The 25,478-nt window shown below is 41.4% G+C and overlaps 4 protein-coding genes across 5 annotated transcripts in view; 2 read left to right on the forward strand and 2 right to left on the reverse strand.

Annotated features, from left to right (window-relative positions):
• Window positions 1-326: 326 nt before the first annotated feature.
• Window positions 327-3,460, reverse strand: cox4i1 (cytochrome c oxidase subunit 4I1). Of its 2 annotated transcripts, none has more exons than XM_086026080.1 (5): window positions 3,343-3,460; window positions 2,360-2,436; window positions 954-1,118; window positions 755-886; window positions 327-640 (listed from the first exon to the last, which is right to left on the reverse strand). In XM_086026080.1, the coding sequence occupies exons 2-5, from the start codon at window positions 2,433-2,435 to the stop codon at window positions 504-506; spliced, it is 510 nt and encodes a 169-aa protein (XP_085882206.1). In that variant the 5' UTR covers window position 2,436; window positions 3,343-3,460; the 3' UTR covers window positions 327-503. The 2 variants fall into 2 exon arrangements, with proteins under 2 accessions (XP_085882206.1, XP_085882207.1); XM_086026081.1 differs by lacking the exon at window positions 3,343-3,460 and adding an exon at window positions 2,727-3,314.
• emc8 (ER membrane protein complex subunit 8) lies at window positions 3,442-6,999 on the forward strand. Its single transcript, XM_086026079.1, has 5 exons — window positions 3,442-3,925; window positions 5,412-5,488; window positions 5,586-5,655; window positions 6,303-6,400; window positions 6,481-6,999. Exons 1-5 carry the CDS (start codon window positions 3,713-3,715, stop codon window positions 6,638-6,640), a joined length of 618 nt encoding a protein of 205 aa, XP_085882205.1. The 5' UTR covers window positions 3,442-3,712; the 3' UTR covers window positions 6,641-6,999.
• Window positions 7,000-10,364: 3,365 nt separating this feature from the next.
• Window positions 10,365-12,861, forward strand: gins2 (GINS complex subunit 2). Its single transcript, XM_086025545.1, has 5 exons — window positions 10,365-10,579; window positions 10,681-10,795; window positions 10,998-11,097; window positions 11,207-11,333; window positions 12,524-12,861. Exons 1-5 carry the CDS (start codon window positions 10,490-10,492, stop codon window positions 12,650-12,652), a joined length of 561 nt encoding a protein of 186 aa, XP_085881671.1. The 5' UTR covers window positions 10,365-10,489; the 3' UTR covers window positions 12,653-12,861.
• Window positions 12,862-13,134: 273 nt separating this feature from the next.
• The window catches only part of gse1b (Gse1 coiled-coil protein b), a 161,301-nt gene continuing 148,957 nt past the window's right edge, over window positions 13,135-25,478 (reverse strand). Inside the window, exons 7-17 of the mRNA XM_086025544.1 lie at window positions 24,811-24,978; window positions 24,300-24,664; window positions 23,890-24,220; window positions 21,129-21,757; window positions 20,278-20,390; window positions 19,929-20,193; window positions 19,220-19,333; window positions 18,371-18,751; window positions 16,893-17,234; window positions 16,391-16,494; window positions 13,135-15,111 (exon numbers count right to left, since the gene is read on the reverse strand). Of these exons, the coding sequence (XP_085881670.1) occupies window positions 14,971-15,111; window positions 16,391-16,494; window positions 16,893-17,234; window positions 18,371-18,751; window positions 19,220-19,333; window positions 19,929-20,193; window positions 20,278-20,390; window positions 21,129-21,757; window positions 23,890-24,220; window positions 24,300-24,664; window positions 24,811-24,978 (2,953 nt within the window). The 3' untranslated portion in view covers window positions 13,135-14,970. The remainder of the gene's footprint in view (window positions 15,112-16,390; window positions 16,495-16,892; window positions 17,235-18,370; window positions 18,752-19,219; window positions 19,334-19,928; window positions 20,194-20,277; window positions 20,391-21,128; window positions 21,758-23,889; window positions 24,221-24,299; window positions 24,665-24,810; window positions 24,979-25,478) is intronic.

Raw genomic sequence — 25,478 nt, forward strand, 5'->3', positions numbered from 1 at the left:
TAACCCAACACTGACTAGTTATCAATGTGTTGTAAGCATAATAAGCAGAATGTATATTTCATAGCAGTTCTCTCAAGTCCATGTGCTCCTCAACATGTCACTATCAGCGAGGACCCAGCGTAATTTTGTGGACTGATGTATTGGGAGTCCAGTTTTAGTAAAATTGTTTTGTTTGAAATGTTTTTGGGTTTTTTTTGCGCAGTATATTTCACGGATGTGTCAAATACAGCAGCCAAATATGTACTGCCAGCTTCAGGGTTGTATGTATTCACAAAATGGGGTCTCCATTTTTCTTCCAGACAACATATTCAGAAATACAATGTGGATACATATTTTTATATTTTATTTCTGTACTATACAATGAACGTAAGAGGAAGAGGTCTTCCACAATAATCACACCGAGGTAAAGTGGATGGCTGATCAATACAGTAATGCAGGCATTATTGGATCTTTCCATTGGTCTGCTTTTATTTTCAAACGTGAGACATGGTCCGCTTGTTAATTTACTTCTTCCACTGCTTGTTTTCGTAGTCCCATTTAGATGAGAAGCCTTCCACGGGGTTGATTCTCATGTCCAGCATCCTCTGCAGCTCTTTCTCCTTGTACTCCTGCTCAAACGTGCGCGGAACTGGTCCATACACTGGACACACAGATTTATAAACCATGTAATTATTAATAAGTGGATTTTTTTGTCATGGGATCTAAGAAAAAAAAATACTATAATTTTACTAATGAGAATTTTTTCCAAGCTTACCATACTTCCTCTGCCAGAACACCACCAGACCAGTGACACCAAAAAAGAGAAACATCCCACCAACCACAGTCTTCCACTGAGATGATCCCTGGTTCATCTCAGCAAAGCTTTGCTTAAAGCTGATGCGATACACTGAATGGGGAGAGATTGAATGAAAAGTTAATATACGTTATTTGCCTTCATTGATGTAAAATCGTACATGCTATCTTCTCCTCATCCGAGAGTGCAGCCCACGAGCCTTTCTCCTTCTCCTTGAGCGACTGCTGCTCTGCACTCAGGTTCTGCACATAGCTGACATCGGGAAGGGGGTTCTCCCGCGTGTCAAAGTAGGCAGGGAGAGTGTAGCTCTCCACCTTGGCGACACCTGAACGAATCAACAGACACACTCATTAACACGATGGTGATTTAATAAATGGTAAAACAACTATACCAACTCGTTGCGGTTTCATTCCTGACATATTAAATTCTATGATCATGGTATCATACTCAAGGCGATGTTTTATGCAACAACAGTGTGTACCAGTGTCCGGAAGGGATAAAGAGGGAACTTGATTCGTGAAAATGCATTTTTAGAATGTAAAAAAATATATATTCATATTTTTACCCAAATAATGCAGGAAAATGTGCATGCCCAAATTGTGTGATTCTTGACAAAACTGAAACACCAAGAAAAATAATTCTCATTGTTTTCAGGATAAGAGCAACAACAAATAAATCAAATTCGGAGCGAAACAATTAATTGGAAAGCAACAATGATGTTAAGGCACATGGTGTTGCTGTTTTTACTGTACTGCAGGGGTCTAACCTCCAAGTTTGACATAAATTACACTGGTGAACAGCAAATTTTAACCAGAGGTGGCTGTACGTAACACTAAACATTTTTGATGCTAATTTAAAAAAAATGTCTTTACTTTTTTCTATCATATGACGTTTTTTAAATATTTTAATTTTTTTGCTTTACAGTTTGACCAATAAAAGCTTGTGCAATACGCACTTTACCATGAGTTGTAATTTATAGCTGTTACGTTTCAGAAAGAAATTCCACCTGTTGCTGAACCTAACGCTTAATTCATAATTATTACTACCGGTACACATATTATTGTTATATTACTATTATGAAAATCTGATGAGCAAAAGAAAAAAAACGAGGACAGATTCAGAATCAGACAAAAAATTATCTGGTAAAGTTTACTTGACTCTCTGATAAAAAGTAAATAAAAATCTGCTGACTAATGATTTTCACCTACGTGACAACACTGATCACATGATTTCTCATAATTCAATCATTAAAATTCAGAATATCATGCCTGGGTTACTCCTTCTCTAACCCGAATATGTGCGCCATTTATACACCATTCGGAATACCCCGATTGCACGGGACGCTCTGTGCATGCTCAATCGCAAAGAATCTTGGTCTTTGTAGTGGAGGAAGTGCTTGTATGCGTGCTGTTTGGCGCACAACCCACCGGAAATACACAGTAATGAACAAAACATGGCAAAAGCTAGATTAACTACGACACCACACTTTTGGAGCGAGGAGGAGACAGGCTATGGTAACCTGCAAAGGTTGAGCAAATTAAAAACATGATTATATGTGATAATCACCATGACTGCCGCGCAAGCAGACAGATGTGGAAATGGCACGTTTGCCAACAAGACTCAGGGCTCTGGTTGCCAGCATTCTGTGGAATAAAAACATAAAGTTAATTATTTACACATACTGAAACGGTTGATATGCAAATATCTAGGGACGTTAGTGACCAAGTGTTTGTAAAGGGCCAGACACATCAAGGCCAAAAACGTAAAAGTCACCAAATTTAGGTGCGCAATCAAATTAAACACTACATGATTAACAAATATATGTCCTCGATTGACACTTAGTCGCTCCGAAAAAAAAACAAAAAAAAAACACCTCAGTAAGATTAAATGTGGTTACATACCAAAGAAAAGTACCATATAAACGCGTACAAACCTTTGGCTCAATGACACCAAAATGATCCAGAATTGTTATTTACGACTTGAATGTCGTTCAATTGTGCAGTTGCACCTTATGACGTGACTCATTAACACCAAATAACTACTAAACATATCATTATTTCGCCGATAGTCTAACTTAACAGCTCCATACAATTTTGGGTGGTGCTAAAATTAATCAAAGGCGGACTTTTATCGTTGAGGTTTTCATCGTGATGCCCGGCTAACGTTAGCAATAGCTGCACACGCAAGGTCAAAGCTCTCCAGCTTCATTCAGTAACATTTGTCTTGCTATTGGTGGCTTATTACAAAGCAATGCATGATTCGCAACTAGATTCGCTCGTGGAAACAGTGTTCGCATGGAGCAGTTGGGGAGGGGGGACACACTATAAGCACGCACCAAATCAGATGTCGCCGCTAAATGCTAAAAGCTCGCGCTAGCTTCAATTGGCTTTGACAAAGTCACCCGTGTACTGTTGCCTATAGCGGCCAAAAACGGCAACAAAAGTAAGATTAGTGCATAGACTTCGAAAATGAACATTGATTACGCGGAACGTCTTGAAATGTGAATTCGAATTGGCAAGAAATACGAAAGATGAGGTTAAGGATCTTACTGTATGTCCCTTGCTGCCGTCCACCTATATACTCAAAGGAAGTGCAGTGGACCGGAAGTACTTAGTTGGTCAAAAAACCTCTGCCATTTACGACGGATAATGTCATTTTACGGTACAGCATTTTGTTTTACGGCCTCACCGGTTCGGAAGCAGTAACAGTGTGCTCGGAGGACGTAAGAATTTAGACGCAATAATTTACGATGATATAAATTTGTTGTGGCAAGATTTACATGTTTTACACTTACTCGTATGGAAACCTAACCACATTCTGTGCTACTTTTCTACTGGTATGATATGCGATATAATTAGCTAACTTGTCAGAAGTATTTTTACGTCGTGTGGCACAAGCCTGTCCTATTCTTTCACGATCATGCCTATTCAGCTGACAAGTCAGGCTTACTGTAAAATGCTCTTGCACGCCGCCAAGTATCCGCACAGCGCCGTCAACGGGTTGCTGGTTGCAGAAAAAGCCAGGGAGAGAAAGAAAGACGGTCACCATGATCCAGTCTTGTGTGTTGACTGCGTGCCGCTCTTCCACGGCACTCTGGCACTTGCACCCATGCTAGAAGTTGCTTTAACACTGGTGAGTCTTTTTTCTGTCAGTACAGTATATCGAGTCCCATGTCGATTTGATGCCTGTGCTAAAATAAATATGTAACACAAAAGTGCAAAGTATTTTTTTAAATGCTGCTCTAGAAGTTCTGTGCTTATTTTAAAAGCTTTATAGTGTATTGTCAGGTCAGAAGTTTTGATTTACAGTGTTTTACAACAAAATTCAAATCTAATTAGGAAAAAAAAAATCTGTACAACATATTTCCTTCTCCAAGTATCACTATAACGACAACATCAAAATATAGTAGTTTAGCAGATCAGTGTTCGTTCGTTAAAAATAAAAAAAGCACAAGTGTTATTCCTAAAAGGTATATTTAATATTTCTGTTAACACTGCGCTTAACTATAACAAAATAAAACTCTGGACCTAATGACTCTGTTAAAATTCAATGCATAAAAAGAAAGGTTTGAATAAATGTTTGTAAATTAATACCGGTATTTCAAAATGATTAAATACAAATTATTGTACTTAAAAGCAAAATACAACTGAACTGTAAATTTCTTCAGTGGATTAAAAAAAATGAAGCCAGTGTGTCATTATGCGCACTTTGAACATTTAATTCAGTAATTCTTTTGCATAACATGAGAGGGATTTTAATATTTATTAATTATTGCTAGAGGGCATTTTAAATCCGTCACACATACTTCAGGGTGGCAAGAGCTTAACTAATTTCTGATGGAACAACTAGTTAACAAACTGTCATTTGGCCAATTCAGAGCAACTGAAAAAACAGGCTTAATGGCTGTAATGTCGATTTTCAGTTTGATTGTGTCAGTTAAAAAAAAAAGATGTCATGTGAGGTAAATTGTTTGCAAGGGAGACCATCAGATGTATCATTGCTAATTAAAGATGATCACAGCATATAATTCTCCGTGAGCGGCATATGGTTGGACTCATGATTAGGGGTGCTCAATTATGAAAAAAAAAGATTAATCACAATTACTTTGGTAATAATTGAACGTACCATTATTCAAACGATCATTTATTTCTTGGTACAAAACAAGAAAATGTTTAAACGTAAACAATATAAAGAAAAAATAATTTCTTTGAAGCACTATAATTATGTAAATTCATGTTGGACCAAGCAAAATGTGTAAAATTAGTTATAAATTTTTTTTAAAAGGTACAAATGTATGATTTCTTGTGTAAACAAAGAAATTGGATACAAATGCATATTAATAATCATTTTTTACGATTATGCCAATTTTGTAATTGTGGAGTGTAATAAACATAATTGTAGTTTAATTTCGATTAAATACATAGCCCTACTCGTGATAGCATTCTCATATCACGGCTGCGCTATTGATTGTCTTCATGCGGGTCAAAGTTCAATATTTGGACCTGAAGTGTTTCTGGACTGAGAAATGTAAAGGCTTGCCTTTCCAATCTAGTAAAGTTCTTGTCTTGTGTTAATTTGTCCTTGTAAATCGACCCCTCGATGCCTATGTTCTTCTCAGATTGACACTTGGTGTAAAGAAAACAACTATGTCATTGCTGGATATTATCAAGCCAATGAACGCACAAAGGATTCAAGGTAATGACAACTCATTGTTTTTTTGTTTTTGTTTTTTTAATAAGCATTTGAAACACATGTATAGTACTTTTCTAAATTTTCATCTCTTCCTTTGCAGACCCAATCAAGTTGCGGAAAAAGTGGCAGCAAGGATTTCTGAATGCTTCAGTGAAGCAGCAATAGTTATGGTAAAAATATCATTTGGACTTTTTTCATTTTCCTTACTGCTCATCCCCTTACGTAACAATACTGTAGTGTAGACCCTTGCTCGTCTCCATATGTTGTTCCGTAGTGTCTCCTGTTCCAACTGCACACGTTTTTTTTTGTTTTTTTTTGCTGTATCTCGCAGTATTATCTTACAACATAAGTATTCAGTATTGCTGACATTTTTGTAGTCACATCTTGAAGCACAATCAATGGTCTGCAGTGAGCCTCCACAGCACCAGGAAGAGGACACAAAAGAATATCCAAGGCGTTAACCACACTAAAAGCTTAATGCATCTCCATAAAAGAAAAAAAAAAATTCAGCAAACCCTACGATCTGAACTTTACTTGAGGTTAGTCACATCACGTTAAATGATGGCAGGTGTGTTTAATTGGTTAATTCTGAACACTGCCGCATCCTCATGATGTGAAGTTGTTTATTATTATTTCCACTTTCGAAAATAGTTTTTTTTCTGATTGACTTTTACAGGCTTGGAGGTCACATTAGTAATGGATTTTTTAAAAAGTGGTTTATCTAGGTCTCATTTTTTTTTAAATATCGCATAAAACTGGCATTTGAACAGGTGTGTGTAGATTTTTTAAATTCACTGCATCTTTTGTTTGTTCTCAGGTGGACAGCAGCAGATTAAAAATGAGCTGCCGCGAGCCCATTGTGCTCATTTATGACCTTCACGAAAATAAATGGAAAAGCAGGGATGTCAATCAGATGTAAGTATCTCTCATACTTAAAGCATTCGAATCCAATAATGGCTCAAATGATAGCTTGACCTGTTTCCCCACGTTTCCAGCGACTCTTTTGAGGACTGGAGCGAAGCGCAGAAGATCTCGTCAGCTCTTCTGGAGGGAAGGTCGTACGAGAACTTGATCGACTTTGACAATCACCTGGACGACCTCAGGAACGACTGGACCAACCCGGTGATTAACAAGTCTGTTCTGGACCTTTGTTGAGACCGTCAGCAGTGCAGGCTTAACAAGCGCATGGAGACGGCTGCCTTTGCCACTTGCGGCACAGGAGCACACGATGCTCAACAGGCTGGTTCCACTTGAAATTCTGGTGCCGTCCAGAATATGTGGAACACCGACCTTTTATTAGGCCAACCGATCTCAAGGGCAAGCACCTGATGTGCACTTTGAGCTGGCATTTCAAGACATAATGTGGCTCAATGCATTATTTTTCAAAAGAAGAAAGGCTGTGTCTTTATTCATAGTCGTAAATAAATTAATTAAACGTAGAACATATTTGATTGATTTTGTTCTTCTTTACATCTAAATGAAGTAGCCATACTAAAATAAAATCCCTAATACAGTGGTGCCTTGAGATGTGAATTTAATTTGCTCTGTGATTCAAAACACTTGTACTGAAATCATCATTTCCCATTGAAATGAATAGAAATATTGATTAATACTTTTGATCCGTCCCCCCAAAAAAACATTTTTATTTAATTTTTTTTACAAGAAAAATAGCAATCCAATATGTTCCTTTATAAAAACACAGTAATGAGATAATTAAATCGATAATAAAATATAAAACCGTTTTGGGCATATTTTTTGGATCAACCTAGTGGATATTGAGCTTCACCTTCTGTGCGTCTCGGCCACATGGGGGCAGTATATTACAGACAAAGACACGAAGAAGAGTTCTTAACTGACTCAGTTAGCTGCAGTAATAGTCTTTTTCTCGCATAGTATGAAGAATATATGAGTGAGTAATTTTTGTCTCCATTTGTTGCTCTGTTTGTGTTCAGATATTCTGTGCCTAAAGAATTCTAACATGTTCACACGATATCTACTTGTTAGCCTCTCTATGTATTTTGCATTATGTGTTAGCATTAAGCTCACAGATTTTAGTAAGGCAAAGTAATGTGCTTTGGTTACATAAACGTGTAATTCTCTGTTTAGTTTGACATTAAACTTCAGCTGAGTGGCAAATGTCAATCATCTTGAAGCTGCTGTTTCTGCCAAAAGGATGCTTGTTGTCGAGTGAGCTGAATTGAGTCCACTGCCAACACATAGCGCTCGCAAGTCATAGCAAAAAAGTGGCAGAATGATGGCTTGTACTGTGGGTACGGAAAGTCTTCAAACCCCTTGAAATTTGTCACTTACTGTGTCATTGCAGCCATTTGCCAAAATCAAAAAAGTTCATTTTATTTCTCATTAATGTACCCTCAGCACCCCAACCTGACCAAAACAAAAATGTAGACATTTTTGCACATTTATTAAAAAGAAAAACTCCAGAAATTTCCAGAGAAGCTCAATCTGGTTTAGGTCAGGGCTCTGGCTGGGCCAGTCAAGAACAGTCACAGAGTTGTTCTGAAGCCACTCCTTTGTTATTTTAGCTGTGTGCTTCGAGTCATTGTCCTGTTGAAAGGTGAACCTTCGGCCCAGTCTTGAAGTCCTGACGATTCTGGAAGAGGTTTTCTGTACTTGGCCGCATTAATCTTTCCTTCAATTGCAACCAGTCATCCTGTCCCAGCAGCTGATTGCTCAGTTTGCATGGACGGCCAGGTTGAGGAAGAGTTGTGGTCATCCCAAACCTCTTCCATTTGAGGATTATGGAGGCCACTGTGCTCTTGGGATCTTTGAGTGCTGCAGAAATTCTTTTGTAACCTTGGCCAGATCTGTGCCTTGCCACAATTCTGTCTCTGATCTACTTGGGCAGTTCCTTAGACCTCATGATTCTCATTTTCTCTGACATGCACTGTGAGATGTAACGTCTTATATACAGTAGAACTTTCCCAATCAAGTCCAATCAGTTTAATTAAACCCAGCTGGACTCCAATAAAGGAGCAGAACCATCTCAAGGAGGATCAGAACAAATGGCCAGCATGTGAGTTAAATATGAAGGTCGCTGCAAATGGTCTGAATACTTATGACCACATAATATTTGTTTTTTCTTTTTTCATAAATTTGCAAAAATGTCTGGATTTCTGTTTTCTGTCAAGATGGGGTGCTGAGTGTACATTAATGATAAATAAAATTAACTTTTTTGATTTTGGCAAATGGCTGCAATAACACAGAACGTGAAATATTTCGAGGGGTCCGAATACTTTCCATACCCACTGTAAGTTGGGTCTCTTTTCTCTCAAGGCACTACTGTAAATTATTTGAATTTGTAGGATATTATTGTACTACTACTGAGATATGATTACATGTAGAGGTTTGTTGCATTATTTTTCACACATCCAAAACATACATTGTTTTAAAATGACTGTACCGTATTCTTTTGTATAAGCACCAGCAATGACAGACTATTTTTAAGTTATTCCGAACTCCTCTCAAGATCAGATGTGTATCTACGTATTACTTTTGTATTGCCTCATTTGTTTTCTTTATGGATTACATACTGTATGTTTGCTCAGTTGAGCCCTCTTAATTCTTCCTTCTAAAATCAGAAGACTGTGTAGGCTTACTGTTTATTGTAAACATACAGTCCAACAGTTGAGTTTGAGAATACTCTTTGTCAGCAATAGCCTCCAACTTCAGTCACGTGTGATCACGATATTTTTACAGATTATTTTGTAACTGAATGTTCTCTTTGTCATACTCATTATGGTAAATCTCTAACGCTGCATTATCATTGGGAAGAAGCTCAACTAAATCATGTCAGCTTCATGGGAATATTAAGATTTTGTGGTTTGCTTTGATTTGTCTTGATTACAAAAAAAAAGAATGGCATTTATTGGACTTTTACTATTTTGGATGATAAAATATAGAATGGTAAGTGATTTGCTATTGAGTTGATCAAAATGTCCAAATCAATGGCACATTATTATACAGTATGAGTAATACCATTTGTATCGTAAACATTCTACAAATACTAATACAGTACTGAAATGATTTACAAGTTTCCATGTTGTCCTCTTTTTGGCGGGAGTAAATACATATACAATATTTATTTCATTCAGCACGGATTAATTAAAGACTAAACGTTTCCTAAGAACGCTCACATTTAAATGAATGCTGTAGGTTGCGAAAAAACTACAAATAAAAATTATAGTGAGTTCATTTTGTAAGTCGATTGTACTAAATACAAAACAAATTAAATCTGCCTAAATACTACCCACCCAGTACAATGTGCAAGTAAAACAATATCGATTTCCTTACCAAAGCGTTACTGAAAAATACGTAAATGAATTACCTTGCCATGTCACCGGATATCTTACAAAACGCTGACCTCTGGCGGTGTCTTTTCATAACTGACTGACACGCCACTTTCTCGTTTCGCCTTCTACTAGTCCACCCATTGACCCACAATAGATACCGCCTCAAACGAAACGTCATTTTACGGTTTTTACCTGCAATATTGGCTGTCTCAGATCTGTATTTTAAAAAAAGCAAACAGACTGCACTGCAAAGCGTCAATTATTTACAAGCTGTACAGTTGTTCATCTGTGCCTCGCAAAAGCCACAAAGCCTGCCAATTATTTTAGCGATGGAAAATACAACCGAAAAACATTGTTGAAATAATTCGATGAGATGGGTGAAGTGGCTCAGATAACGATGGATAGAAACAACTTCACTCATACTGTCCGTTGGCCACATCCAAGATGGCGGCGCAAACTCCGTACGATAAATCTGTCAAAACGGTATCTAGCCACTCTGTGGTCTACCCACCCTTTTGGGGAAACGTTATTACGTCACCACGTAGTGAAAACGTCTAGCCAATCACGGTTCTCGACCTCCTGGTATGGTTTCGTTTGCTCTGACGGTCTCCAGCCAGCGCGGGAAAGTTGATGCTAGCAATGACAAGTTAGCAAAGGTCTCGGATGCATTTATTCTCTGTCTAAACCGACAACTATGGACCCTTCCGAGGTCGAGTTCCTCGCCGAGAAGGAGTTGGTGAAGATAATCCCCAATTTTAATCTAGACAAATTATATTTGATCGGGGTGAGTACGTCTGTCAGTTAATTGAACGATTATCGTATTGGTTGTATTTAATCAAAACGATTGCGTCGAGTACCTTTATCGATAACAAGCAACGTTTGCAGGGCGACCTGGGACCTTTTAATCCCGGCCTGCCACTGGATGTCCCCGTGTGGCTGGCCCTCAACCTCAAACAGAGACAGAAATGTCGAGTCGTTCCTCCTGACTGGATGGATGTTGGTAAGATAAAATACGGTGGAACCTTTATTGGGGCCAAGCACACATTTAACATTAGGCACCTGTTTAGTTCAACTGAAAGCTATTATAGCCCGATAGCAATTATTGAGTCTCTGAGTGGTATTTTTTTTCTTGTTTCACAAAATGTGATCACCTGCTACGACCTCTGTATTTGTGACTTTCCCATGATGCCTTGACATTCCAGAGAAACTTGAGGAGATGCGAGAGCATGAGAGGACAGCGGCCGCCTTCACGCCTGTTCCCAGTCCATACTACATGGAGCTGACCAAACTGTTACTCAACCAGTGAGTTGCAAAACAACCGAACCTGTTTTTTTCAGACAGCATATTTGTTTTAGGTTTTCTGTACCAGTCTTCTAAACACATTTGTGCTTTTGTGTTTTTTTGCTCACAGTGCATCTGACAACATCCCCAAAGCCGATGAGATCCGCACACTAGTCAAAGACATCTGGGACACGCGCATCGCTAAACTCCGCCTGTCTGCAGACAGTTTCATCAGTCAGCAGGAAGCTCATGCCAAGGTCAGAGCTTCGCTTGTATTTTGGGGCGGGGGCACCTCCAGACCTCCTGAAGGTCCCAGGCAAGAAAAAACAGGATGATGGATAAGCAAAAATATTCCGAGGTTGTTGTTTGACAGTAAGCGTTTTAGTAAGGGCCCATTGGGTAAATTCCCGAATCCTGACGTGTCTCCTGGGGTTTATAGTTGTCTTTCGGGCAATTAGCCACCAGCTAGAAAGAGCCCTATGTAGGACATTCCCAACACACTGTCATCGCAGTGTCTAAGTAAGGCCAGCAGGACTCTGAGCGACTGAAGTGAATCATTTCAAAACAAAAACAAACATTTAGCGAGTCTTCACCGCACATAAAGTGTGCTGCAACAGAAACAACCCTGAATCGAGTTTTGGGGCCCCACATAAAGATACTGTTCTGTATTGTTTTTTCTTTTCTTTTAATCACAAAAACACGTCGCGAGTTGACAACGAAGATGCAGATTGCCACAAAGAAAGTTAATGGGTGATGTTAAAGGAGAGAGTGTGGGTATTTTGAGGGTGATTGCCCCATTCATTGACATACCTTACGACCCGGAAGTGGAAGTCTTTCGTTCTCCTCCTAAAAAAACATTGCGTTATTTTGCAATCATTATTTTTATTGCGAAATAACGCAGTAAAAGCAGAAAGCTTATTGCGTTATAACGCAAAGGTTTTGCAATAAAATGCAATAGCATTGCATTATGTTGCAAGGTATTGTGTTATAACGCAATCTTAAATATTCTCATGATGTCCCCTGGCGGGCTCCGTACAAGTGCTTAAAAAAAGAGGCTTCAAGCGCTTTATTGCCATTCCCAGTTTAGTTTACTGTAAAGCTAAACATGAAACAAAGAATTCCCAATTGTGTATTAAAATCAACCACATGGCTTTGCCATAGAAAAGTCTGCTTATCTTAATGCTGACAATAAAAAATGCCATAGGCCAACAAATAGCCTCAATTTCAGTGTTATAACCCTCTTAGCGACAGATAATTGAACACGAGCAGTGGAAGAACAGACATGTAGACAGATAGTATGAATACAAGCATATATCATTTATCCTGTGTCTAGAACGACCAACATTACTGAGGAGGTGAAGACCATCTCCATGCATTGTATAAATGTTTGAGGGCCGAACATTGTGTTGGGTGTCAGTGGGCTCAGTCTGCTCTTCTTCTTCTACAGCTGGACAACCTGACTCTGATGGAGATCAACACCGTTCGAGGGTTCCTCCTCGATTCGCTCAACTGCATGTACAAACTACGCTCCAATCTGCAGCCGGGAGCCAGTAAGGGACAGCTTGCGGATTATTGAAGGACGTGTCTCGATACGCCAGTCAGTGAGGAGTTCAGCAATGTTGGGACAGCAGCGTTGGACTTGTTTTTACCATGAACATCACTCTAAAGACTTCTATGGCGATGTCCATTGCATATGTGTCTGCTCATTTTAGTACTCGACAGTACGTGAATAATTGAATGCAACATGTGTCAGCTAAAATGTGATAAATTGTTATCCCATTGTGATTTTTTTTTTCTTCCTCATTTTGTTTTGTGGAAAGCTATTTAAGCATTTATTTGTTTTCTTAGACTAGTGTGGTAGAACTAGAGAATCACATAACTAGTAGCATTTTATATAGTTACCGTTCGAGGGTTCCTCCTCGATTCGCTCAACTGCATTTACAAACCAGTGGCACACACTAGTTAACTAGCGTACAGTGTTGCCTAGTTATTTCTGTACATGACACAACTCAGGGAAAGACCATTACCAAACCTTTCAATTCGACAGAGACCAAGGTATATAAACATTTTTGAAATATTTTATTTTCTTTTTTTGTCTGAAATCACAGCCATATATTCATAAATACCTAATTACTACATTCAACAAAGAATATATTACATTACAATGGATTCAAACAAACAATTCTTTTGAAAACAGGATTTCACAGCATCTAGACATCCTTCGCTGAGTAATGGCGCCATGGCGTGGCCGTGCGTGGATGGTGAGAGATGAGGCGGGGCTTACGCCGTGTACTGTGCCGCCCTGTCGCTCTCACTTGGCCCTCAAACAAAGAGGCTGCGATGCTCCCGACTTTTAGTGTGGGTGGATGTGAAACGTTTGAGCTACAGTTTGATCAACGGCGGTCCAAAATGAATGAGGCACTTATTCATATGCTGATAAAGGGGGGTGTTGTGCTTCCGTTGTGATGATTTTCCTTCTGCACATTTTCTAGACGGACTTAACAGTGAAATTTGAAGTCGGTGAAGGTGATTGGTTGCTACAAGTCTCAGAGTAGAGCCACACGCGAGGCTGTAAACAGATCCGTTTTTGTGTCATTTTCAGTTTGTTACATGTTGGCAACGGATTGGATTATTAGGGATGATCCTTGGACATCGCATGAGGGATAAGACGGGAGTTTGTAGGCTTTTTAGCTTATTTCCATCCTGGATGTTTTGCGTTTTTTTTTTTTTTTTGGCTAAATCATCTGAATTTTAAATCTACTGTTTGGCACTCAGCCCCTCGTGGTTGTGGATAAAAAGGTTTGGTTCTGGCAAAGGCCTGTCACTTGATGCTATTTGATGTGTGTGAGGAGGAGTCTTCAGGAACCAGCAACAATCATCTGGCTACTTCATGTCTATAATAAAAATTAAAAAAAAAATCAAGTCAAAGCCAGTCAAGTAACAAAAACTGGTTTGTGTGCACACTCCAGTGGGAGGCAAACAATTTTTTAAGTAAGTTGAGTAGCTGAAATGGACGTCACGCTGTGCTATGAATAAAAAGGTGGCAAGGGCACGCGTCGGCACCTCAGAGGAAGCTTCACCTCGTGGCGGCTCGCTGCCGGTGAAGATAAGATCCTGGGTTTTCTCTCCCTCTCTTCGTGTTGTCAGAATGAGCTGTTCTGGCCAGCAGCAGTACAAACACTAAAAGCAAGGCTGTCTTTTGCAAACCCCAAAAAAGCATAAACATATATATAAAAAAAAAAATGGCAGGCTTTTTTTTCTCTTTTAAAAGAACAATGATTAAAATAATAAACTTACAAAAATTCTTTTAAGTCTTCATATATACAATATAAGGCTGAAGCACCTTTTAAAATTCTTATTCTCAAATTGTCCTATTTTGAAATAAAACATTTTGTTAATTATTTCCCCAAAAATGTGCATTTCAACATTCTGTCCAAATTAAAATATGTCTTTGTTGTAACACAGTACCACCAGGTAGTTCTTCAGCTATTATTCTTAAGTGCATGCCCAGTTGGAACGCTCGCACTCACTGCCGCCGCCGTTCCTTTGGACTTTTCGGAGTGTCTCTTCTCCCTCGTTGGCAGGATTGTCTGTGTTTGGGTGGCGGTGAAGAAGAAGAAGAAGAAGAAGAAGAGTGTGTATGTGTTTGCGTGTGTGTGTGAGAAGCAGGACTCCATCTTGTCCCGCCCCCTTCGCCGATCTCCTTTCGTGGCTACCTTGGCACACGTTAGCTCGTGGCGCCGACGGCCTTTCCTTCACTGTTCTTTCAGCCTGCTTCTCCACCACGGAGCCCGGTGGATTGGCGAAATCTATGCTCAGTTTGAGAGGAGACGTGTCTGGGGGAAAGGATGGGGGGGCATCGGATGTCTTTTCTTGGGGGGGAGGGAGGAGGTGTCACCTGGGAGGGTAGCCCTTGTAATGTCCACCTCTGGGCCAGTGCGTCTGTGGCAGAGTCAAACACTTCCTGAAGTGCTCCAGCTCTGATTGCAGCTTCTCTCTTTCTACGGCCAGCTTCTGCCTCTGGGACATCAGCTCCTGTAGGACCAGCAAGCAGTTAGAAAAAGCAATTGGTGTCAAGGATGTACAGCTTTTGCGGCAGGGCCTGCTGCCGCTACTCAGCAAAAATATGCGAGTATGTTTTCACTGTACTGGAATTGCCTATATGATGCCACAAGATGGTGGCAATGGACTACTTTTGTCTAAATCAAGTTCGTCAACTCACTTCAACAGTTCCTTCGTACATAGATGCCACTAAATGGAGCCAAAGCAGTACAGTTTATGAATAAGGGAGATAAGTAAAAAAAAATCAGTTTATAGTGTGTGGAAGTGATACTATCATTTACGTATATTTTAGGGTAATGTAAGAGGTGTTTGAAATAATTGACTGCTGTGGAATAATAGTTTGTGGTATAGTTACCACAGATTGATAGTTTAAACTATCAACATAGATTTTAAAAACATTTTTACTATCACTTTTAGTGACGTTATTCTCTTAACACCTGCAAATAGTTGTTAGAGAGTTGAGAAGAATTTTTTTAAATCATACTCATGACAACTGTTAAGAAAACAATATTTTGCTTCATTCAAAGGATCATGGCAAATTCTATTGCAGGGATGGGCAACTTAAATCTGGACGGGGATACCATTTTTCATTAGTGCTACTGGGGGGGCACATAGGACCATACATTTCCTAACCATATGTAGGCTATGCCAAAGATTTTAGAGATGGACAAAATATGTGCATGCATTGAAGATAAGTGCTCTTAATACTGTATATTCCATTTTTGATCATACATTTTCAAGGCATGGGCTATTCTAACCCAAAAACAAACGGTTTGACGCAAACAACAAAATAACCACATACTGTAATTTTTTACCCCCAGCCCCAAGGGATGTCTTGCACAAAAATGACCATTCAAGGGCAGCAAGGATAGCAAAACTGCTAAACAGCAAACCAACATTAAATGCAAGAACTCATTTTGTGTTTTTGTTCACAAAAATCAAGTAATTGAAATAAAAAATATATTGTTGAGGTACGGTATTTTTCCTGCATATTTTGAAAAAGATGTTATTCGAACAAAACACATTTTCATCAAATTGTACCAAAAAGCATTGGTACTTGGTATTGCTAGTACTCGGTCTGAAAATAGTGGCATTGATGCATCCACATTTTTTTACTTTGTTGTTATGTTATGTAAAGCACCAAAGTACATTACAAAGCGCCATATAAGTTGAAAAAATGTATTAATATGTCTGAACACTGCCACTTATTGGCAAGCCCATGAATCACTCCGTGTGTGCACGTGCGTCTTACCCCCATGGTATGCGAGAGCTGTTCAGCAGTGAGACTGAGGTTGTAGTTTTGAGCTTCCAGCCGTCGACACTGGTTCTGCAATACTTGTCGCTCCAGACTTTGTTCTGGGGCGAAACACAAAGAGTGCAAGTTGAGGGAAAGAAATTGTGGCAAATGAGGGCAGTGAACATGACAAGACAACCGGAAGAACAAAGGCTTTCTTAAAGCCAAAACTTAATGTTTACAGGAAATGAAAGATGAGAACATAATAGTGGGATAATAAAGACAAGTATTATCAAATGTCTTAGGTATGTGATATCAACCCTGACTTCAATTAGAATCAAACCAGATTTAGACTAGCAGAGATGTTTACCCCCATCTACTGACCAAGATGCACTACAACTTATTGAGTTGGATCATGTGCATTGAAAATCATGAATTCACTATATTATAGATTGAAAGACTAAATAAATAATGACATTTCATGAATAATGAAAGGAGGGGCCTAAGACAGCATTCTTACCTTCCACATATTCCTGATAAGCTTCAAATATGGATTCAATCCCTTGCCACTTGGAAGCGGGCGCCGCCTCTTCTTCCCCTTCCTCCTCTTCGTCGTCGTCCTCCTCTGAGGCCGACAGGTCCTCCCTCGTCCCTGAGGCGTCGCGGTGGAGCGACGCGGAGAAGTGCTGCCCGTTGGGCTGAGGGTGAGTGTGCGCAAGCGCGAGAGCCGACTGATGCGTGCTCGAGTGTGACTGGCAATGCGGTGGGGGCGGCCTGCCGGGGGTGCTCTGGAGCTCGGGAATGTTGTAATGAACAGAGGACTCCTGCACGGGAGAGGATTCGGACATCCCGGTAGCCCCGCCTGAAAACACAATGATGGGTTTTTAAACTTCTAAAGGAGTGGATATGAGACCTTTTGTGCTAATGATTGCAATTATGTTATCAAGGAAAAGTCTCATACTAGTAAAAGATAAAACAGAGAGAATATAATGATACTTGTCATAATGTCCCACAGCCGAAGGTGACTTATCGACATTAAAGTGGTCATCAGTAATGTGAGCTCTGAGAAATCATGATACGAGTCTTTAAATGGAATCCTCTCTTGTTTCAAAGAAATGTCTCTTAAGACAGGCTCACGGAAAGCTAACAAAAGTCCTTCACAGACACCAAGTCAGATGATAGGAGCCCCAGGAAAGATATGAAAATGCCAATGATTCCATTTCAAAATAAGAACTCGTTTCCTATCTTGATTTGTGACCCACGATTTATTGCGCAGATCTCTCAGAGATCAGAGAGAGTGAGAGAGAGAGAGAGACAGAGAGAGAGAGAGAGGGAGAGAGAGGGAGAGAGAGAGAGAGCTCTAAGCCGGGTAGCTGAAAAACTCCCATACAACTAACCTGCTGACCTGAATAAACTTGGAGGGTCTTCAATTTGGAGGTTATTATTAGTACTAGCCAAGTTTCCTCCTCACTACCATTCCACTTTAACTGTCACATGGCAACCAGTTAGACGAGGCTTTCTAAAGAAATTCATCCTCAATCTAAGGTCCCCGACCAAGTACAAAATCTGGGGGGACTGAGCCTTCTCTGTTGCCGCCCCCACCCTCTGGAACTCCCTTCCACAACACATTCGGAACTGCGCAGACCTCACATCCTTCAAAACGCTAGCCCATGCCTGACACAAAACACATGCCTCCGTTTTTTTTTAAATATATATTTTTAGAATATTTAAGTATTGCAATATGTATCGGATCGGGACCCGTATCGGATTGGGACAAAAGTGTATCACCCCAGCCCTATAAAATAATAATAATAATAGATATATTGTTGTTATCATTATTATTATTATCATATTGAAGTGGAAATCAACCCAAGCATATTTTTTTCAAGAATATGTTCAATGCAGGCCCACTAGTTGAAACATTTAATTCTGATTAATACTGATGAATCCAGGGGAAAAACCTTTAGTATTGTAAACTGGTCAACTTGCATTGCTTACCTTTGTGTTTCTGTAGTGCTTTCTGAGTGGACTGCAGCACAGATTCATGGAACTGCTGGGCAAATTCCTCCGGGGTGAAGCTGTCCCAGGGTTTGGTGCGTCCATTCATGCTGTGGACGCCCTCCTTAGCCTGTAGAGGGAGCGGGGGCCGCAAGCTGTTCAGCAGGCTGGAACTCCTCCTGGAGATTGACCCCTCGGTAGGCCCCCGGGCCTTGTCTGGGTAGACAGCTGGAGAAGGAGGATCCTTTGGTCTTAGCGTGTCCCCGAGGGTTTTTGAATTGCCATTAGGGGATGGGGACAACGGGCAACGTGAGGGGGGGCTATGCGGCCTGACACTGTGGTGGTCTTCTGATTCTGAGGTGGGCTGGGAACATGCAGAATCTGTAACAATGCGAGTGAGCACATTTTAGGCCATGTCAACGCATACAACTTTTGATGTATTTTGACTTTCTTCCGTCCATCCATTTTCTTGGACGCATGACTCCATGAAGGGTTACGGGGTGAGCTGGAGCTTATACCAGCTGACTTTGGGCGAGAGGCAGGATACACCCTGGATCGCGGCGCCATTTTAACTTTTGGGTTCATGAAAATTGGTTCTTCTGGGTCTCAAAATGTCCACATATTCTGTGTTTGCATGTGGTCTGTTTGACACGAGTATTACTTTTTCTTCATATGCTTTTTTTTGTGAACTTCTTTTCATGACACATTTTTTAAAACAACATTGAGATTTTTTTTTTGTAGAGAAATGTATCCATGAACATATATTGGTTCTTTGGAAGAATACATTAGTGAGTGAATAAACTTGCTATTGCGATACTTTAGGAATCAGAAGTGCTTCATGTGTCTCACCAGAGTGCTGTGCCGGGGGGCTTTTGCACAGCGGATGAGGGGCATGTCTGATGGTATCCAAGGTTATACTCTTCTCTTTAATTGCTTGAAGCAGCTCCACTGCCCTTTCAGTATCTACAAGATGAAAACAAAAAAAAAATGACAGAATTTCACAAGCCTCGAGTTTCCTTGACCCGTGCATACTTTGTGACAGTATGGGAGGCACTGAATTGTCATTTGTGGGCAGCAAACAGTAAAATGAGGGTCTAATGAATGCTTGTGTGTCTGCGAACATCCCGCTTTCAACTAATACAGTCCTCCTCTCAAACTAAGGTAAAACTGAATTATGCATGCGGCTTAAATACGCTGTTAATGATACAGGAAATTGAAGGTGAGATGGTGGCATCTGGAGTCAACATGTTAATGGGAGGCGGCTGCATTTGAAGCAGCCTGCGCCCAACTGAAGTGAAGCGTCAGCGAGCTGTGGAGCCCGCCGAGAACGACTACAGTGCGCGGAGAGCTAATGAGCATGAGATGGTTCTGCTTTGCTCTGCTGGAATGAGATGAAACACTGATATGGGTCAATGATGAAGATGTCAGCAGGGCATGTAAAGGTCGCCGGGTCACTGCTGTGAAGTTTAACCGATACACTACTGTAACATACGTGGGGAGTGGATGCGAAACACCAACAGATGGGATGAAACTATCAAGAAATATTACAGTCTCTTGCCTCTTCTCTGCTGAAGGGTGACGTGGGAAAGTCTGAACATAGTGAGGAAGCGCTTCTTTTCCTCCAGCTCTGGTGCTCGGTCCATCTCCTCAGGGGTGAAGCGCGTGCTGAGTTGCGGGGGAGGAGGTGTGCGTTTCGACTGCGAGGCAGCTGGCGAGGGGCTGCGCTCCTTCAGCATCCGCCGCCGCTTTCTTCTCTTCTGCTGCACCAGCTCCTCCCGCCGGCCCAGAGTGGTCAGACTGAACATTCCCAGGAAGTCCAATTTCTGCACAGATATAATGTTTCAAATACGAACGGCACTGCCAAGTCCGAGGTTCTTATTGTGTTTGTGTGTTGCTGGGTGTCTTACCTCAGTGGAGTCATCGAGTTTGAGCGGTGGCTGCTCTGCTACCCTTCTGAGATGTGCCCTCACCTCCTCCTCATCACTTTCATCATATGAGTCATCCAGCTCATAATAGTAACCTGCAGACAATGCACAAGTCATCAAAGTTTGCCCAAGTTTCAGGAGTACAGTTCCAGTATGCATTTTCTAAAAGTATTAGATATTGCACATACTATGGGCTCAACCGACTAGTCGACGTTGTTAGAGCTTGAAGTCAATGAATCACCTTTTTGCTTTCACAACGTAGAACACCATATCGTTATGATGTTCTGAAAGAACAAGTCAACCCCCCAAAAAACTTGACAATAATATGTTCTATTCGCCTCCTCAAGTCTAAACACGGCATTCTGATTAATATTGTATTTGTGGAATACCAGTTAAGCAGCAAAATCCACCCATTTTTAGCCATCTCAGTGGGTGGCCATTGTGTCACTTGCTGTCGACCGAAAATGACATCACAGCTGCTCAGGGCTCAGGTAACAACCCATAACGTCTCACCTGTTTTCTAAAGCTGAGCCATGATTGGTCGTTACCTGAGCCCCGAGCAACTGTGATGTCATTTTCAGTCGACAGCAAGTGACAAAATGGCCACCCACTGAGATGGATAAAACCGGGTGGATTTTACTACTTAACTCATATTCCACAAACACAATATAAATCAGAATGCCACGTTTAGACTACTGGGGCTGCATGGAGCACATTATTGTGAAGTAAATGTTTGAGTTGGCTTCCTCTTGTCGTACTTTATCGAGTTGAACGGAACTCCTCAATGGCGTGTGTTTTCACAAAGTATTATGTAACACTGACTGCGAGAGTACCTTTCTCCTTGGCTTCCCTCTTCCTCTTCGCCTCCAAGTCCAGTTTACTGACGGGCCTTCTGTGCTGCTGAAGAAGCTCGTCATAGATCAGCGTTGTGTCTGGCGCCATTTCCAGTGAGGCTACCTGTCCTACACCTGACACGGACACCATGCCAACTGCTTGTCCGTGGCGACTGTGGCCTTGAAGGCTCTTGAGTCCGGCATTGCTTTTGATAGCTCCTTCCATTTCATACTGGCTGGTCAGCGACATGGACGCCCGCTGCTGGTTGAAGAAGGAGTGGGTGGATTTCTCCAGATCGGCAAGGAATGTACTGGGCTCTGGCAGGCCAGGCGGCCCTCTGGGTTGCAAATACTTCTCCATTGCTCCACTGTCCCTCCTCCTGGCCCCATCCTCATACTTGGAGGGGCCGGGCGGTAGCCGACTGAGCTCGTAGTGTCCCATCACTGAAGGATCATGGGTGCGTCGGGACTCTGAAGGTGTCTCTATTAGAGATGCTGGGTTCCACAGAGTTGTGGGAGGTGGGGGGTGATGCTCGCGTGGGGGCTGGGAGGGTTTGGGGGAGATGAGTGGCGGAGGGGCACCTAAATGGGAATGGAGGTCTCGGCTTCCTGGTTCATGGTTATTTGGTCTGTGAACAGATAATGCGACATGCTTAGGCTTCGATTAGACAAAGAAATCTTCAGTACGAGTGATATGCAATCAACACACATCGCTAGATGCCTTACATTGTGTGAATGTGTGTGTGAGCGCAAATTGTTGTTATCAAACACAGGCACAGTAGCCCAGAGCGCAGAGCGGATATGGCCAAGGCACATTATGTCCTCCAGATATAAATGGTCATTTTTGATCTAATGCGCGCACACGGGGTGGACCACATTTATAGAAGTCAAGGAGATACTCTTTGGGAAAGCAGAAAAAGAAATGACAAAAAAGGATTACAGGATGACAATTACGCTTCCATTTTTTATCTTTTAGTAGGAAAGAACTTGCGCTAAATGGCAAAGTAAGGAACGATGTGTACTGGTGCCTCACATTCTTGGATCTGAAGCAGATATGTATGACTAATTTTTGTTACATTTGAAAACACGTCAACAATATGCTCCCCAAATCCGAAAACTAAAAGTACTCAGGTGTTACTTGCTGTATTTTGTGTATACAATGACAAAATACATACTACAAGAGCAGCTACATTATCAGTGCCTCCCACTTCTGTTTACATTCCTGCGAAGGAGAATAAATATGCATTTTCTGCAATCTCCAGCCTATAATGTGATTCTGTGATTATACCATTGCATTAGTGATGATCGATGTGTGTATTCCTGCTGTCCTACTAGTTGAGAATTAACCACAATCCAACTTCTTGTCAGACACAGAAACAACACAGGCATGGAACGAAGGAGAGGAAGTACGTGGCTCATGCTGTGCAAGGTTGACAGGATTAGTCAAGAATCTGCCTTTGTGTAGCTTAGCCGTCCCACCCGCTGCCTGTCTGAAACCCTCTCAACCAGAACTCATGAAACAGCAGTTATAAGGACCCCAATTTGAACTCTGCATCATCACCTAAACATAGCTATCAGTCTTGCCTCCATGTCGGACACAGAAGCTGGCGTGGACAGAAATAGAGTCAATGTGATTCTTCTGACAGGGTTGATCTTTTTTCCAGTCCTGTCTGAAAACAACCCTCTAAAGCTCGTCAGCCTTGGAAACTTCAAACCATTGGCATCACCACTGTCCCCATCTAGGCCCTAGATGCGCACACCAATCTGTGTAGCAACTAGAGAAACCTATTTGATGAATTGCTGGATCAATGTTAAGAAAAAATCAATTATTGATTCATCATATATATATTTTTTTAATTAATGAAAATTGGTCCTGATGCTAAATGTAATGTATTCACTTTGATTATAATGTAGGACCCAAAATGCAATTAATATCAGTTAATATCTGGACAAAAGGTGATGTTCAGTATTTTCTTCCTTATAAAACAAGCTATTTCTATTATCTAAAGATTAAAAAAATAAAGGCTCATCCGTGTGGATAATTGAAGAGGTGTAACCTTTTGCATAGCTTTCATAATGCAGAAGAGTATATCAATAGATTTCTGTCCTGATTAACTTATGCACCTATTTAATTACCTTTAAGGCAGAAGGATCTGTGTTGTAATGGAGTAATGCAATCAGGCAGTATGGAGTGGAGCCACACATTTTTTGACCTCACAATTTCTCTTGCTAGCTCTTTCATTTTCGCCATTTTGCCTGATTTAGAACTTTGTACCATCGCTTTTATCTTGAAGTAAACATCAATTTTTTCTTTTGCTAACGAAATTATCAACAATGCGAGAATGATTGATTGGAACGTCAAGCTAACTGGCTTCACTGATTACAAACCTATACCTCAATCCATTCATTTTCCACCAATCTGTTTTGCATTTACAAAACAGTATTACAAAATCTGGAACAAACACAACTGTTTTACATGTAAAAGGTGACATACGAACACATTCTTCTTTTTCTTATTTGTCCAGCCACCTGTTTTGGTAGTAGGCAAATTGTGACCTCTGCTTGTTGCTGCCAAGTAGTAAAACCGGTGACTTTATTGCTTCAAGACAAAAAAATCCGGTCAAATTCAAATCATCACGCCCGTTGCTAGACTATGCATTTGTACACTGATAAACAAATATGCAAACAGTCTCTGCATGAATGATGCAAGGTCATGTAAAAGTCAGTATTAAAATGGAACGGACCGGCGTTCAATCCTCACCTGTGCAAGTCTGTTCTATGTTCCGGTGCATCAGGGTTCCGTCCTAAGTCCAGGTGCTGTTCCAGGACCTGCTGGCGGAATTCTGACACTTGGTACTGGCGATCCGCTTTTTCTTGCCGCAGCTTGCGTTGCCTTGCCAACCACCTCTCCTCCTCATTGTTCCTGGGAGCGATGATGGAGGTTGGGAGACCTGTCCCCACCGCACTGGGCCCCATGTAGAGGCTGTGGCCTGAGATTAGACCAGGGACTGTATGATGCGATTGTACCATTGCAGAGTGGAGTCCTGGCGGAACTGGTTTTGGAGCGGGCAGGGGGGGCTCTTTGGTTTTATCTGTGAAGGGGCAGAAAAATCTGTGCTTAGATGTTGAGAAGCAAAATGGCAGGGCAACAGCGGCGGCGGAGACGCATACCAGCCCGATTAGGGGTGAGTCGTTCTGGCTTGCTTCGGTCCTCCTGCCCTCTCATGGCGTGGAGCTCAGCCAGGTATTGGCTCTCCATAGCCTTGGAGGCTTGCAACTCTTTCTCTCTCAGCGCTCTCTCCTTTTGCCTTTCCAGTTCCTTTTCTCTTTCCCTCTCCTTCTCCCTCTCTCTTTCTCTCTCTCTTTCCCGCTCCCGCTCTCGTTCCCTTTCTCGCTCCCGCTCCCGCTCTCGTTCCAGCTCGCGCTCCCTCTCCCGCTCACGCTCTTTCTCTCTCTCGGCCTCCCGCTCCCGCTCCTTTTCGCGCTCGCGTTCCCGCTCCCTCTCGCGCTGCCGCAGCTCATCCTCCAGCTGGAGCCTTGAGAGAAAAGTAGACATGCGCCCACATGTGAAGGAATAGGATGATTTGGATGTTAAAAAAAAACATTCAAAAAAATGGAATCACATTTAATATACTGTACAATACACACTTGTATGTGTATGCCTAACTCAATTGGATCTTACCTCTCGGATTGCAGTGCTGAAAGTGAAGGGTGTGTGAAATCTCCAGGGAAGCGGACCCCTGATAAGTGCATATGGACTGCAGATGGATGGATGGGAGGTAAAGCGCCCCCGGCTGGTAGCGGATAGAAAGGTGACCTCAAAGCGGAGAGGCAGAATGGGTCATCCATCCTGGGTGATGAGCATTGCATGACAAAAAAAACATAGCGTCAGTCTCGCCTTGGAACAGCACACCACTCACTGTCATTAACCTTTGTGCCTCTGTCTCCTCAAAGAAGAAAGGGAGTGTCTTCCATTCCTCAAGAAAGCAGCAGTGTCTGTCAGCTAGCCTCAATCACTGCACAGTAGCTGTCAGAGCCTGTGTTATGTTGCAACTGTGTGTTGCTTGTGTATATCGGTGACATCCACAGCTCACCCCCTCATTAAACGCATTACAGTGCAGTATATGATGGCTGCTGCACGTCTCTGATGTTGCAAGGCTGACAGAAGGAAGGGGGGAATGCAGTTTATGTGAAGGCCTGAAGCAAGAAGGGCCCTTCAACATACGCACACACACATTTTGCTAGCACACAGTCATACATAATGTAGCGGCAAAATGATCCCATTTGGGAAAAGAAATTCTGCCGCTGGTATTTTCCGAGTGACCACAACTGCTCTTGAAAAGATCTATA

The sequence above is a fragment of the Filicampus tigris genome, chromosome 3, assembly GCF_054856515.1.
Source record: "Filicampus tigris isolate MCC_2025a chromosome 3, RoL_Ftig_1.0, whole genome shotgun sequence".
In the NCBI taxonomy this organism is placed as follows: Eukaryota; Metazoa; Chordata; class Actinopteri; order Syngnathiformes; family Syngnathidae; genus Filicampus; species Filicampus tigris.